The 16,902-nt window shown below is 35.7% G+C and overlaps 1 protein-coding gene across 1 annotated transcript in view; it reads left to right on the top strand.

The window, feature by feature from the left end:
- Positions 1–16,902, top strand: part of LOC114053992 (lipoxygenase homology domain-containing protein 1-like) — a 657,625-nt gene that overhangs the window by 369,751 nt on the left and 270,972 nt on the right. Inside the window, 1 exon segment of the mRNA XM_027877094.1 lies at positions 2,303–2,522. Within this exon segment, the coding sequence (XP_027732895.1) occupies positions 2,303–2,522 (220 nt within the window).

Genomic DNA, 16,902 nt, shown 5'->3' on the forward strand with positions numbered 1-16,902 from the left:
AACTGGACTTTTATTCTGTTGTATGTTGTATTCTAGACGATGCACATTTTTTAAATCCTTTTGGTTTTGATTGTGTAGATTTTTAGGGTGATCTTTTTTGAAGACCTTATATCTCACTGAGGAGTTCCTTTATCATTTCAGGGTTCAATGCAGTCAACAAAATATCACATAGGAACATGAACATTTGTAGGACCTTGTCATTGATAAACTGTCATTTGGACACTGTATCCTACATAATAATGTCAGATATCTTTGGTGTATCTCTTCACTTCTTTTTAATAATTCGAGGATCATTTTATAGAGTTATTTCCATGGTTGCATCTATCAAGATATCTTGTGTGATTTAAACATATAAATGGGATGTGCCTTGTTAGAGGAAAGCATTTAAGGCTAAATTTTGCTCTAACAAGTCAATAGTTATTTTTTTATTTGTTTCTTTTTTTGTTTGTTAGTTTTAACCAACAAACAAAAACACGATTGGATCTTGTATTCAGTTATGTGACTATGAAGATATGTTTTTTTGTGGAAAAAATTAATTTCCAAGGACTCAACAGTTCTTTTTTCATATTTTCAACATAGATTCCTTCAGTACATGTTCAGATAATTCACATAAAGGTTTGCAAAGTAAAGATATGAGGCAGTAGTTATTAGTGCTTTTTAATTACCTTTTATTCATAGTTATGCCAGCCAGGATTTTTCAATCAATCATTTGATACATTTCTCATTTTCAGACATCATTTCCATCAAACCCTTGATACTTTCAAAATTGTGCCACCTTCAGCATAAATTTCTTCTGTGTTTACTTGTTTTGGTCTGAATGATCTTCTCAACTTCATTTTCTTAAGTACTGTTTACCTAAGACATTGGACAATGAGGTGTTAGAATCTGAATGTGGTGATTCCTTTGTCAGAAAAATACAGATGCCAGATAACCAGCTGATGGCAAAAATCTTTAATAAGCTGGAAGTGTACTTCAAATTGATATTCAAGTTGTTCAACTTCAAGGATTATTTCTTAATTTTTAACTAGTTGCTATAGACTTGCGTTTCTTAGAAAATATTTTTTGAGTTAAAAAAAACAAATGGGATTTTTCTGACTCAAGTCCACCAAAATAACATTTTGGAGATGGGGACATATTAATTTGGTTCTAGTTAGCTAAATAGAGAGATTGGATATTGTAAAGAAAGATATTATTAACAGAACAAGATCCTAGATGAAAGATGTTAGAAGTATAGTTTGGAAAAAAGAAAAGAAGAGATGGTTCTTTTTAGATTGAAAAGAAGAGAGGATGAATGAATTGAATAGATATTTTGACAATAACTACTTGTATAGATATGGAACCAATTAAAAATAGTAATTTCCTCAGAGAAGCCGAGAACAGAACACTTGAGAGTCATGGATTATAGAAAAGATAATTGACCACCTATTCTAAATTCCATCATCCCTAAGAAAGATTATCAAGGCAAAACACTTAAAAAACAAACAGAAAACCTCTCCAATGTAAAAAAAAATTAATATAGATTAGTAATTTTAATAAATAACTGTATATTCATAGTATGTTTTTCCTAAGAATTTAACCTTTTTAAGATTCATTGCCTAGGATTTAGAAAGGTGATAGATATGATAAAGATATCTTCCAATTATATCTTTCTCTAAACATCCAGCAAATTGAATGAGTCCAGTGTAGTTTAGACTTAGAATTTCCCTAGTAAATTGGAATCTACACAGATGCTTCTGAACAATTTTATATTCCATGACTGGGAGTGAGGGTCAGTTATCAATCCTTAAATCAGCAAAAAACACTTCAATTACCTAAAGACCATTCAAGTAGGAATTATCAGCCAGCCATACTCATAGCCTACTGGAGCCAGGCAGCATAAAGTGTCAGAGATCATGTTGTTACAATAAGTCCACTCTGTTTCAGTGGCAAAAATCACTTGTTTTACTGTGATGAGCTTAATTATTTTTGTCCAAATAACATTGATAACATATTTATTTTGTAAAATAATACTGGATATGGGCCAAAATACAATCCAAACAATAGTTGGAGATACATCCATAACATCTGACTGCTGTCAAACTGTGTTTGATGGCTAAGTTTCATTGAGGCTAAGATTCCAAGCGTTATATGTAGTAAATACTCCAGGTCTTAAACTCCATGTGAGGAAATGTTGCTAAAGTAGTGTAGGTGTTGGTGTTTGAAGTTTCTGGACTTAAAAAAAAACCAGTAACATAGAGGGAATTTTATTTGCAGGTGAAGAAGAAATGATTGGTATGTATATAACTTCTACATTTTTTTTCAGATTAATCTTAAAGATATTGGTGAATTATATAAAATACGCATTGGACATGACAATAGTGGAAAGGACCCCAGTTGGTATTTGGAAGAAATTAAACTTGAAGAAATAGCCTCTGGTGAAGTGTTTTCCCTCACAGTTGATTGTTGGATAACTGAGAATGAAGATGATGGAGACACCTGTAAAGAAATAGCTATTAACAGACCTAAGAAGAAGCCCTTGCCATGTATGTATTTGTGGATTATTTTATAATTTTAAAGTAAAAGGGTTCAATACACTGAGATTTTAGAAAACCCAGGTTTAAGAACAACTCTCTTTTAAACATTCAATTGTGTGTGTTCTTGTGTTTAGGTGTTATACGTATTGTTTAATGTCTTAAGCTTTAGTATTCCTATGACTTTAGTATTCTTGGCCATATTCGACTTGGTATATTTTTATTTATTTTTAAAATTAAATTTTATTTTATTTTCAAAGGTAAGTTGTTTTACCTTTAATTCCCCATTACCCCCGTTGAGAAAGCAAGAAAAACAAACCCTCTGTTATAAGCATGTACAGTCAAGCTTAACAATATTTTTCATTGGCCATGTTAAAAAATTGTCTTAATTTGTATTTTGAGTCTTACAACTCTCTGTCAGGAGGTCTTTACCATGTTTCATCATGACTCTTCCAGAATTATGATTGATCATTGTGTAGATCAGAGTTTCCAAGTGTTTCTCTTTCCCACTCCATCTCCCTGTCCCTCTACTTTTCCCTCTCCCTCTCTTTCTTCCTCCCTTCTTCTTTCTCCCCCACACAGATATTTTCACATATATTTGATCACCCATGATCAGCCTACTCATCCTCCTATCCTAACCCCTTCCCCACCCTATTGAGAACACAAGAGAAACAAAACTATTTGTAATCAGTCAAAGCAAATTTCTACATTGGCCATGTCATTCATATGTGTGTGTTTATGTACACATATTTGTATATATGTATATGTGTATGTATGTATATCTCATTATGCATTCTGAGTACTTCAAGTCTCTTTTAGATGACTAGTATGTTTCATTTTCAGTCCACTGGAATTCCTGTTGAGTGAAAGGTATTTCTGTACTTAATTCTACATCTTTATATGCTCTTCCTTTTTTTGACCAGTTTAGATGAAAGTTACGTTCAAGTGTCAGTCACTCCTCTCCAACCGCCTCCTCCTTGTTTACATATGTATAGCCTCTTTATGCGAGATAATTTTCCATAACCTTCCTTTCTCTTCCCATCCCCCAGTGTATTCTTTTCTCCCTCTTCATTGTTTTTTTTTTACTTAAAATTATCAAGATATAACAGATTTACTCTTTTCTAATTGGATTCCCTCTCTAAACCCTGATGATGATAGGGATCAAAGGGTACACCTGTATCATCTATCCAAACTTAAGGCAAGAGGTTTAGTCCTTTATCATTGTTCATTCATGACTATCTTTTTTATTTTTCTCTTTGCTCCTCTATACTTCAAAGTTTCTCTGCAGCTCTATATTTTTCATCAAGAAAATTTGGAAGTCCTCTCTATAAAGATCCCCCCCCCAAAAAAACAGTATTATACTCTGTTTTTCTGAGTAAGTTATACTTGGCTATCAGCCCATATTCTTTGCCTTCTGGAATATCATATTAAAAAATTTCCACTCCTTTACAGTGATGGCTGATAAATTGTATGTGATCCTGACTGTGGCTCCTCCATACTTGAATTCTTTCTGGTTGCAAAGTTTTTCTATGAACTGGCAGCTCTGGATTTTGACTCTAATGTTCCTGGGAGTTTTAATTTTGGGGTTTCTTTCAGGGGTCAATTTCTGGATTCTTTCTATTTCCAGTTTATCCTATGAGAAATCTGGGCAGTTTTATTTTAAGATTTCTCAAAATATGATATATAGGCTCTTTTTTATTTTATTTTATTTTTTATCTCCATTTTAAATTATTTTTTTTAAGATTCATTAATTTATTTGTTTTTAGTTTTCAACATTCACTTCCACAAAGATTTTGAGTTCCACATTTTCTCCCCATCTTGTCTCTCCCCTAACCCCAAGAAAGTGTACATTCTGAATACCCTTTTCTCTAATCTGCCTTCCCTTCTATCTCCCCCACCTTCTCTTATCCTCTTCTTCTTCTATTTTCCTGTAGGACAGAATAGATTTCTGCCATTGCCTGTATATCTTATTTCCCAGTTGCATGTGAAAACAATTTTTTAACATTTGTTTTTAAAACTCTGGGTTCAAAACTTTGGGTTCTCTTTTCCTCCCTTCCCACCCACCTTCATTGAGAAGACAAACAACTCAATAGAAGTTATACTTGTGTAGTCATGCAAAACACTTCCATTGTAGTCATGCTGTGGAAAACTAACTACATTTCACTTCATCCTGTCCTGCTCCCTGTTTATTTTATTCTCTCTTTTGACCCTGTCCCTCCTCAGAAGTGTTTGTTTCTGTTTACCTCCTCCCCCAATCTGCCCTCTCCTCTATTATCCCCCCTCCACTCTCCCCCTAAGATAGCTTTCCATACCCAATTGAGTGTGTATGTTATTCCCTCCGTAAGCCAAATCTGGTGAGAATAAGATTCATTAATTACCTCTCACCTTCCCTCACTTCCCCTCCACTGTAAAAGCTTTTTCTTGTCTGTTTTATGTGAGATAATTTGCCCCATCCTACCTCTCCCTTTCTCTTTCTCCCAGTATAATCCTCTCTCACCCCTTAATTTTATTCTCCAGATATCACCCATTCATCTTCAACTCACCTGTGCCCTCTATCTATCAATCTATCTATACATGCATATTTTATTTCCCTCAAACTACCCTAATACTGACAAAGGTCTCATGAGTTACAAATATCATTTTTCCATGTAGGAATATAAACAGTTCAACCTTAATAAGTCCCTTATGATTTCTCTTTCCTGTTTACCTCTTCATGCTTCTCTAGAGTCTTGTATTTGAAAGTCAGATTTTCTATTCAGCTCTGGTCTTTTCAAGCATGCTTGAAAGTCCTCTATTTCACTGAATGTTGATTTTTTTCCCCTGAAGGATTGTACTCAGTTTTGCTGGGTAGGTGATTCTTGGCTGTAATCCTGTCTCCTTTGCCCTCCAGAATATCATATTCCAAGCTCTGTGGTCCCTTAATGTAGAAGCTGCTAAATCCTGTGCTATCCTGATTGTGTTTCCACAATACTTGAATTGTTTCTTTCTACCTGCTTATAATATTTTCTCCTTGACCTGGGAACTCTGGAATTTGGCTACAATATTCCTAGGACTTTTTCTTTGGGGATCTCTTTCAGGAGGTGATTGGTGGATTCCTTCCATTTCTATTTTACCCTCTGGTTCTAAAATATCAGATCAGTTTTCCTTCATAACTTCTTGAAAGATGATGTCTAGGATTTTTTTTTGATCATGGCATTCAGACCATCCAATAATTTTAAAATTATCTCTCTTGGATCTATTTTCCTGGTCAGTTGTTTTTCCAATAAGATATTTCACATTGTCTTCTATTTTTTCATTCTTTTGGTTTTGTTTTACAATGTCTTGAATGCTCATAAAGTCACTAGCTTTCAATTGCGCCATTCTAATTTTTAAGGAAGTATTTTCTTCAGTGAGTTTTTGGACTTCCTTTTCCATTTAGCCAATTCTTTTTTTTAAGGCATTCTTCTCCTCATTGGTTTTTTGGACCCCTTTTGCCATTTGGGTTAGTCTATTTTAAAGTGTTATTTTCTTCAGTATTTTTGGGGGTCTCTTTTAGCAAACTGTTGACTATTTTTTCATGATTTTCTTGCATCATTCTCATTTCTCTTCCCAGTTTTTCCTCTACTTCTCTTACTTGCTTCTCAAAATCCTTTTTGAGCTCTTCCATGGCCTGGGACTGATTCATATTTTTCTTGGAGGCTTTGGATGCAGGAGCTTTGACTTTGTTGTCTTCTTCTGATTGTATGTTTTGATCTTTTTTTGTCACCAAAAAAAGATTCTATGGTCTGATTTTTTTTTTATGTGTGCTGTTTGCTCATGATCCCAGTCAACTACTTGAGTTTTAAACTCTTTGTTAAGGTAGAGGTCTGCTTCCAGTGTGGAGAATGTACTGTCCCAAGCTTCAGGGGTTTTGTGTAGCTGTTTTCAGAGATACTTCTAGGAACCTGCAAGTTTTCAGTTCTTCTAAGGTGATATGAGCAAGGGTGAGTTGTTAACTTCTTTCCTGGGCTGTGCTCTGGTCTGTGAGTGACCACAAGCACTCTTTTCTGCCTTGAAACTGTGTGAAGGATTCCCTTTCCACAGCCACTACAAGCTCCACTACACCAGTGCTACTCCTCATCCCAGGACCACCACCCAGAAGTGTGACCCAGACCCAAGCACAGGCAAAGCAAGAGAATCCTGCCTCAGCACCAGCAAAGAGATCCTTGTAATCCCCCTCTGATCAGTCACTTGATTTCCCCTCACTATGTGGGCCAGAACCTCTGGAAGCAGCTGCTGCCCGAGGGTACCCTGGGACTGAGGCTAGGAATCTAGCTTCTCTCTCACAGTGGTCACAGACTTTTCCTACTGACTTTCTAAGTTGTGTTTGGCATTTGGTGTTGAGAAGTCTGGAAACTGCCACAGTTGCCTGTGATTTAGTCCCCTGAGGCCTACTCCAGGTTCGCTGAGGCCTGTTCTTTGCCTACGTGCCTACACTGAACTGCATTTCTTTACCAGCCTGGTGTGATAGACCTTTCTAATCAACCATACAAGTTGTCTTGGGCTGGAAATTTGTTTCACTCTGTCTTTTTGTGGGTTCTGCTACTCTAGAATTTGTTTAGAGCCATTTTTCACAGGTATTTGGAGGGGTTTGGGGGAGAGCTCAAGCAAGTCACTGCTTTTACTCCACCATCTTAGCTCTGCCCTGCTGGGATCTTTTTTTTAAAAAAAAAAACTTTTCTTTTTCTTTTTTTTTTAAAAGCTTTTATTTAGTATTTTATTTTTTCCCAGTTACATGTAGAAACAATTTTTAACATTTGTTTTTAAAACTTTGAGTTCCACATTCTGTCCATTTTTTTCCTTGAAGTTTTTGTTAAATAGTGAGTTCTTTTCACACAAGCTGGAGTCTTTGGGTTTATCAAACAGTGGATTACTGTGGTCATTGACTACTGTGTCTTGTGTACCTAACCTACTCCACTGATCCATCACTGTATTTCTTAGCCAGTACCAAGTAGTTTTGATGATTACTACTACTTTATAATATAATTTAAGATCTGGTATGGCTAGGCCACCTTCACTCGCATTTCTTTTCATTAATTCCCTTGATATTCTGTTCTTTTTGTTCTTCCAGATGAATTTGTTATTATTTTTTTTTCTAGCTCTATAAAATAATTTTTGGTAGTTTGATTGGTATGGCACTGAATAAATATATTAGCTTAGGTAGAATTGTCATTTTTATTATATTAGTTTGGCCTACCCATGAGCAACTGATATATTTCCAATTATTTAGATTTGACTTTATTTGTTTTAAAAGTGTTTTATAATTGTGTTCATATAGTTCCCAGGTTTGTTTTGACAGGTAGATTCCCAAATATTATATAATGTCTACAGTAACTTTAATGGAATTTCTCTTTCTATCTCGTGCTGTTGGTCTTTGTTAGTAATATATAGAAATGCCAATGATTTAAGTGAGTTTATTTTATACCCTGCAACTTTACTAAAGTTGTTTATTATTTCAAGTAGTTTTTTACTTGATTCTCTAGGATCCTCTAAGTATGCCATCATATCATCTGCAAAGATGATATGTAAAGTTTTGTTCTTCTTTGCCTATTCTAATTCCTTCAATTTCTTTTTCTTCTATTATTGCTAAAATTAACATTTCTAGTACAATATTGAATAACAGTGGTGATAATGGACATCCTTGTTTCACCCCTGATCTTATTGGAAATGCTTCTAGCTTATCAGCATTACATATGATGCTTGCTGATGGTTTTAGATAGAGCTACTTATCATTTTAAAGAAGACTCCATTTATTTCTATGCTCTCTAGTATTTTTAATGGGAAAGGGTGTTGTATTTTGTGAAAAGCTTTTTCTGCATCTATTGAAATAATCATATAATTTCTGTGAGTTTTGTTGTTGATATGGTCAATTATGCTGATATTTTTCCTAATATTGAAACAGCCCTGCATTCCTGGTATAAATCCTACCTGGTCATAGTGTATTATCCTCCAGATAACTTGCTGCAATCTATTTGCTAATATTTTATTTAAATTTTTTGCATCTATATTCATTAGAGAAATTGGTCTATAATTTTTTCTCTCTGTTTTGAATCTTCCCAGTTTAGGTATCAGCACAATATTTGTATCATGAAAAGAATTTGGTAGGACTCCTTCTTTGCTATTTTCCCAAATAGTTTATGTAGTATTGGAATTAATTATTCTTTAAATGTTTGATAGAATTCACTTGTAAATCCATCTGACCCTGGAGATTTTTTCTTAGGGAGTTCAGTGATGATGTGTTCTATTTCTTTTTCTGAAATGGGGTTATTTAAGTATTTTATTTCCTCTTCTGTTAATCTGGGCAATTTATATTTTTTGTAAATATTCATACATTTCACTAAGATTGTCAAATTTATCGGCATACAGTTGGGCGAAATAGTGACATACAATCTCTTAAAATATTTAAAGACTGCTACCATATTCTCCTTATATACCAAAGTTTTTTTTCTTTTCCATGTTATTTTTATCTATTTTTTTCAACTAGTTATTTCATGGCACATTTTTGAATGTACTAACACCATCCTGATGATAATTCCCTGGAAGCATTCCAGTTTATCAATGTCTTTTGGCACTTTTGCAACTAATTATAATATACTCCAGTCCATATCTTTATATCTTATCTATTAAAAATTTAGGAGACATCATTCCTCTACTGATCATGACACAGTAATGATTATTTTTTTTTCCTGGTGGCCCCATTCTCTCCAAATTTGACTCCTCCCTTTGCACCAAATCATCCCTGCTGCTGCTATATCCTACAATTGACTCTCTGGTGGATACTGTAGTCCTTGCCTCACCAGCCTCCCAGGATTTTCTGAAACTCACCAAGGTATTTGGACTCATCCATCTCAACATTACTCTACCATTACCTAATTGTGAAAAAAAAGAGCAGCTTGTTGTCCTAGGAACAGACCTGCCTAGCTATGAAATATGCTCCCGGCTGCCTGGGGCCCCACATGGGGATGAAGCTTTTGCCATTCACTTAGTAGACTTTTTCAGATTCATTCTGAATGGTCTTCATGCTTTGAAGCCAGATAGGAAGAGGACTCTGATGTGCAGATTGCTTCTTTAGTATATCCACAGAGTTCTGGGTCAGCAACCAATCAAAGGGATGAGCGATACATAGTTAGAAGCAATTAGAGGACATCTGTGCATTCTTAAGTTTCCATGGTTTCACCAAGAATGATGTGGTCACCTGGAATGGTGACAGGACAAATTCCAAAGTGGGCAGCAGGAGACACTTGCTACATGTCCCTTCTTCCTCCCCTGCCATCTCTTATAATAAAGAATAAAGAAAGGTAAAAAAGCAGCTCAGTAAAAACCACCCAACCATATTTCTGACTGCACATGCATTATTCTGTGCCCTGAATCCTCCATCTCTGAAGAGGGAATTCATTTTCTCAAAGGCCAGACTTGGCTTACACAAATAGTTCATTTCAATTACAGTTCAGTTCATATTGTTTGGTCTTTTGTTTCCTTCCTACTTAAATTGTTTTAGTCATATATATTGTTCACTCTGAATCAGTTCATATATCTTTTCTTGCTTTTCCAAATCAATCACATTCAAAATATCTTGTGGAGCAGGAATATTCTATTTTATTTATCTACCAAAATTTGTTCTCTGATCCTCCCAATCCATGGATTTCTTCTTTGTTTCCAGTTCTTTGCTGTTATAAAAATCATCTGGTATAAATATATGGGTACTGTAATGTGAGACTTTTCTATCTTTGAAATTTTGGTGGGCATTCTGACATTCTTAATGATCCCAGGACAGCTTATAGTGATCTTCTCTTCTTATTTCTCATAAGGAATTAGTTTGGCAGTCCAGTCTAGAATTTTGTCTTTCATTGACTCCAAGCTCATTGGTCTATTGTTTCCAGTATTCATGCTCTTCTTTAAAAGAGGGAGAGAGACAGAGAGAGAGAGAGAGAGAGAGAGAGGGAGAGAGAGAGAGAGAGAGAGAGAGAGAGAGAGAGAGAGAGAGAAAGAGACAGACAGAGACAGAGACAGAGAGACGAAGAGAGAAAGGCAGAGACAGAGAGACAGAGAGAGAGACAGAGAGACAGAAAGACAGAGAGACAAAGAGAGAGAACACACAGAGACACACACACAGAGGGACAGAGAGAGAAAGAGAGAGAAGAATTTGCCTTCCTGAAATCTGATAGCTTGTCTCCTTTTCACCACATTTCGTTGAAGATCACAGATAGTGGGTCAGCCTGACATGTAGTCCACCTAGTTATAGAGAGCAACTAGTGTTCACCTTCCATCTCCACAATTATCTTGGATTTTAATTCCCTTTGAACTATTTTTATTATCTTCCTTCCCATCTGAAGATCATTCTCTTTAATGCAGAAACAAAAATAATTAAGAGCTCTGTAATTGGCTGGGATTGACTCAGACCAGTTCCCTAATAGTTTAGTTCTGAAATGAGAATGAAATAAGATACTTGTAAGTTATATCAATAGTTAACAAAAGCAGATTTGCTTAGACATAGCAGGGGAAGGGAAGAATTCGGAGTAAGGAAGGCATGTTCATCCAGGATAAAGCATGAACTCGGATGAATATAGTTTCCTAGTGTTGTTCATTCTACTGGTCTATGGGTCTGAAGCTTCAGGGCAGGGTTCTAGTTTTTGGTATCCTGGGTGTTCAGTACCTGGGTGACAAAGAAGCTTTGTCATGGCCAGAGCCTTGTTGGTTCCTTGCACTATTGAAATCTCAAGGATGGTTACAATATCTTTTAAGGTAAACTAGCCTAATTTGCATGGGGAAAAAGGGCTTAAGATATTGCTTCCACCACAAGTTAAATATTTCTTCATTTTTTTTTCTGTCAGTTGTTATTTTCCCAACTACCCTAAGTAGTAGAGTTATCCCTTTCTATCTTTTCCTCTTATTCCCAATTTACTTATTTTTTTTGTTGCCATTGGAATTTACCATAAGCCTTAGCATATAGTGGGCTTTGATGCCAGTATTATTATTATTTTAAGTCCTTGCTGTCGTTTTACCTGATTTTGCTTCTCTGTCTTTTAATTGCCATGTTGTCCAACTCTCATTTAACTCTCTCTCTCTCTCATTTAACAAATGAGGATACATATCCTAGGTCCAGAGAGCTAAGTTACTTGCCCAAGATCCCCTAAATTCCTAGCAGTGAGTCAAGATTAGAATCTAGGTCTCCTGACATTAAGACCAGTAAGTTTTCCAGTGTGTTGTGCTGCCTCTTTGGGAATCTTGTTCTTTCTTTTTGTCCTAAATCATTACTTCTATGTTTATAACACCCAAATCAGTTTTTTCTAGGCTTGTTGTCTCAGTCAGACCTCATGGCTGCCTGCCTGCTAATTATTTTTACTTGGATATATCACTGTCAACTTAAACTCAACATGTACCCAAAGGAATTTACCATTACAATCTCTTCCCACAAAACTACTGGTCCTCCTAAATTCCTTATTTTTCAGTGATATTATCAAAATGAATCAGGCTAAAAGAAAAAAAAATTGGAGTTTTGACTCATTACTTACATACATTCCCTAATTCAGTCAATAACTTTTTCAACTTTTCTTGTGAAATGATTCTCCCAGGTATCACTACTTAGCTATTCACATTGATACTACCCTAATTCTTGTCCTTATTACTAGATGAGTGCAACAGCTTTTTCCCTGAGCATTCTTCAATTTGTCCTATGTGTAATCTATCTTAAACTTAACCCCCAAACTTATCTTCCTTGCACATTATTTTTATTACATCATAGTCCTGCTTAAAAATGATTGAAAGCATCCTGTTTCACTGTACATCAGATATAAATACCTTTTCCTGCCCTTCAATGCCTCCCCTCATCCCTTTATATCCTATTTATCTTGTTGCCCACTATTACCTAACATACATTTTCTATTCCAATGAGGTCAGTCTCTTTACTATTTCACAAATACACCAATATTCATTCAATCCTGTATGCCTTCACTAATATCATTCCCTAATCTTAGAATATGCTCTCTTCTCTTTTCTGCCTATTAAGATCTGTAACTCATGTTTTTAAGGATCACCTCAATTCCTACTTTTTTTTTAAAGAAGTCATCCCTGAGAGATCTAACTCTCACTAATCTCCTTATCTGAATTTCTGCAATACTTCTAGATTTTACCATATGATTAATACTCAATTACATATCCACCTGTGTTGATCTCTAATTGTCTCATATTTCAACATTCAATAATATCTGTGTTTTCCATATGTGTGGATACTTCCACTGACACAGATTGCAGTATGCCTATGCCTCAGCAAATGATATTCATGAGTTGCTGTGTTTGGAAAAAAAAAAACATCTATTGCTTGGTTGCTAATGGCTTGTGGCTAACTTCTCTCACTTTAAGTAATCTGCTGATAGAATGACACATATTTTATTGTCAGGTCTTTCTAGATTGGTAAGACCTACTAGAGTTTTACGTTTCCTTGGCACAGCTATTAAAATCCCAGAATGACTTCCACATGATAATGAGGCACTGAGAAAACTTTAATGGAGGAATTGTTTTATACCTATTAGTTTTTATTTCTTTAACAGGATTGTAAACATTTTGAGGACAAGAATTACACATGTACACACACATATACACACAGAAACATGCATACACACATCTTCTGAAGCCTCAGTTTCTTAATCTGCAAAATGGGGAGAATAATAGCACCTACCTACCAGGATTGTTGTGAGGATAAAATGAGTTAATATTTTTAAAGTGTTTTACAAGCCTTAAAAGCTTTATTTAAATGTTAGTGGTTATCATTGCTATTATTATTATTATTATTGTTACATTATTCCATTATTGTTACATATCTTCTACATTGGGAGGTATGGCAGTGGTAGGCTTCTTATAGCAGCCCAAGGTTAAGCATTGATTGAATCAATTATCAAGCATTTTTTAATACCTCTTATTTGTCAAACTTTATGCTATGCTATGCTATGCTATGCTGAGAATACAAAGATAAAATAAAAACAACTCTTGCCCTCAAGGAACTTAGTGTCTTTTGAAAAGTTAAGAAGCCCCAGAGAAATCTCTTGAGATCCTGACTTGTCAGTCGATACCCAAGTGGTTTAAAGAATTATTTTTATGTCAGGAAACTTTGTCATTGATGTGAATGGTTGACTTTATAAGAAATATCATGTAGCCCACAATACACCATATTTCAAATTGTATTTAGTAAATACTAGATCTTTTTTAAAATGAATTTTAGTTAAACCCCAATTGAGATAAATATTCAATGTTTTCATTTGCCTCTTGTTTGAAGAACAAACTTTTTAATACATGACAAAAATGAATAAGATGGTTCTGTGGGTTTCAGAAATTTCTAAGACATCTGAGCAACTCCATTGTACTTCAAATGAACTATTGATTCTTGGTTCATTTAACATGAATAGCAATAAAGGCTCAGCATGGCTCCCCAGCAACTTTCTATTCATTTTTTTGCCCCAAACTAGCAAATGAAACTTTTTCCATTTGCATTTCCCATTTAAAAGGGTAATTTCTTAGCTGTAGCACACCAACCATATCATAAGGCATTTTCTTCAACAAAAATATTTAATGTAATACATGATAGTTATTGATAATCTGATATACTTTGATTGATCATTTATCTTGAAGGCTAGCAAATCTATCCAGTTGCACCTTTCCCAGACTACATATTTGCTCATTTGGGGGAATAAATGTAGTAAAGACTAAATGCAATGAAAAATAATTATTCTTCAATAGCCATGAATAAACTCTGGGCTTAAGATGACTAGTGAGTGGGGAATAAGTTAGTAAATTGGGCAGATTGAAATGTGTATGGATTATCCATTATTAACTTTTGGAAATGAGGTTACCAGTTTAGAGCCCCTGAGAGCTCAGCTATTGTTTCTGAGCCTAAAAAGGGAGTCCCCACATACTTTGAGACCCAAAAAATTAGAGATGGGAATGGGAAGTTGAGGAACACAAAAACCTGTTTCTAGTGGGAGTTTCTATGCTGATGGTGAGAGGAAGGAGAACATTCTAGAACCTAGCATCCATCAGTAATAGGAATATCTCAAAACCTGTCTGCTTACTTCCTGTCAGAGATTTAGAAGGGCCGTATAATTCAAACCCTCATTTTACAGAAACTGAGGTGTAAGGAGTTTTATTGACATGCCCTAGGTCAGACAGGTAGTAAGCACCAGAACCAGGATTTGAACCCAGTTTCCAGAACCAGTGCTCTCTCCCCTGTATCACATTGACTTTAACATCCCCCACCCAGACTTTCCCCAGATATGAGCTGGACCTCACTGGGCAGATTCTTAAATGGTTCTTTCCCTTGCTCTTCCCTTTTGTGGCCTAGTTTTTATTCATAATAACCTTAGAGCTTCTTTTTCTTAGAGTTTTTTTTCTTCTTCTGGAATTTAGGATATTGCCTAGGGTCCCTCCATTTGGTTGAAACTTAGTGAAAAGTTTTATAGGTTGGCATGTGATAAAGAATCCCAGTGGAGTGGCAAACATAATGGAAAACTAGACATCTTCTGGAAGGGAGAGTTCTTGACTGTTCCTTATCACTTAGTAAATGACTATTTAGTTTCCATAAGGGATCAGAGAATGAATGCAGTTTCAGAAGAAAGTAGTTTATTGCCTGCTCACTGGTATAATCAGGTTGCAGAGTAAGACATATTCGGGTCATGTTATATTTTTCCATTGTTGCACTATGGGCTTTCACATATCACATCTACCAAACCATAAACATTTATTAAGTCCCTACTGTGTTCTAGGCACTGTATTAAATGCTGGGGATACAAAAAGAGGCAAAAGACAGTCCCTCCCCTCAAGAAACTTATAGTATTGATTTAATGTTATTTTTTATACTCCTGATACAAAGAGTAAACAAATAGTTAATGCTTTCAACAGGTCCCTGAAACCAGCACTTTTTGTTATACTTTCTGATGGATGAATGAAAAAAACATTTTTAAGCACTTCTTATGTGCTAAGTACTGCACTTAGTTCACAAAAAAGAAAAAAAAATAAGATGCTTCTTACTTTCAATGTACCCATACTCTTAATTGTGGGAGATAGTACATACACACACACACACACGCGCGCGCACACACACACACACACACACACACACCAGCTACGGGGGGAGAGGGTAAGACTTGGAAGTCCTAAGGGCATAGATAAGGGGTAGATGGTCAGGCTTAGGTGTCTTTAGCTTACATAAATAGTTCGGATGAAAATTTCTGGTACTTTAAGGGGTGTAGGCAGGGTAGGTAATAAGGTCTGGATGACCTTAGGATGTGGCGGCAGGGCATATAGTAAGGCCTCTCAGTCATCGGGAGGAATTGATGATTCCCATTTCATCCAACACATTTGAGGAGTCAAGGAATAAGAAGGAATGTAGTCTGTGGTTGGGGAGAGATGGGGAAAAAAGGGGGCAAGGGTTCTCTTAGGGTCACGAGAGGATGACTGGTTATACTAATAGGTAATACTTGTGTGAGTTGTGTAATTCAGCAAATGAAACCTGGCTTTCTGTTAATTTGCACATTTTGCATTACTGATGTATTACTATTTTTTTTTAAACTAGGCTTGTAGTTTCATTGGTATAGGGAATTCCTAGTGAGGAACTTTCTTTAACAATGAAGAGTAGCAAATTCTTTATCATCTATAGACCTGAAGAGTTGCCAAGAGGCACAGAAAGATTACGTGTCCTGTCCAGGGTCACATAGTCAGTATGTATCCAAGGCAGGACTCAAACCCTGCCCTTGCTGACTCCACAGTTAGCTCTCTATCTGTTATACTACACTGCTTCTTAAAGTGATTGATATGCTAGTTGAATTATATTAGAATGTTATTAGGTTTTTCTTAGGAAATTAGGTGGACTTGAGATATAGAAGAGCCGTTTCTGGGACAAAAAAAAACAAACCAGTGTATATGGAGGGGCAGGGTGAGAAGGAGAAACTCTCTAAGGGAGCGAGCAGAGCCATGACTAGTGTAAGGTAACTAGAACTTTGGTTCAGTGCACTGGCAGGCATGGGGTGCTCTTTTTATCTGTCGGCAGCCCTCCAACCCCCTAGCCTTATGACTTTTTCTACTATGCCAATCCTGGTCCATAAATAAAGAATTATGATTGTTGTTTAGTCATTTTCAGTCTTGTCCAACTGACTCTTCATGACTCCTTTTGGGGTTTTCTTGGTAAAGATACTGGAGGGGTTTGCCATTTCCTTCTCCAGTGGATTAAGGCAAACAGAGGTATGACCAGACAGGGTCAAACAACTAGTAAATGTCTGAGACCAGATTTGAACTATATTCACTAAGCCATTTTGCTGCCTCCCTTACATTAATGATTACTGGCTTGAAAAAAAAATAGCAAAACACATTAGAGATTCCAATAAGCTGA

The sequence above is a fragment of the Vombatus ursinus genome, unplaced genomic scaffold, assembly GCF_900497805.2.
Source record: "Vombatus ursinus unplaced genomic scaffold, bare-nosed wombat genome assembly UNPS02014812.1, whole genome shotgun sequence".
NCBI lineage: Eukaryota > Metazoa > Chordata > Mammalia > Diprotodontia > Vombatidae > Vombatus > Vombatus ursinus.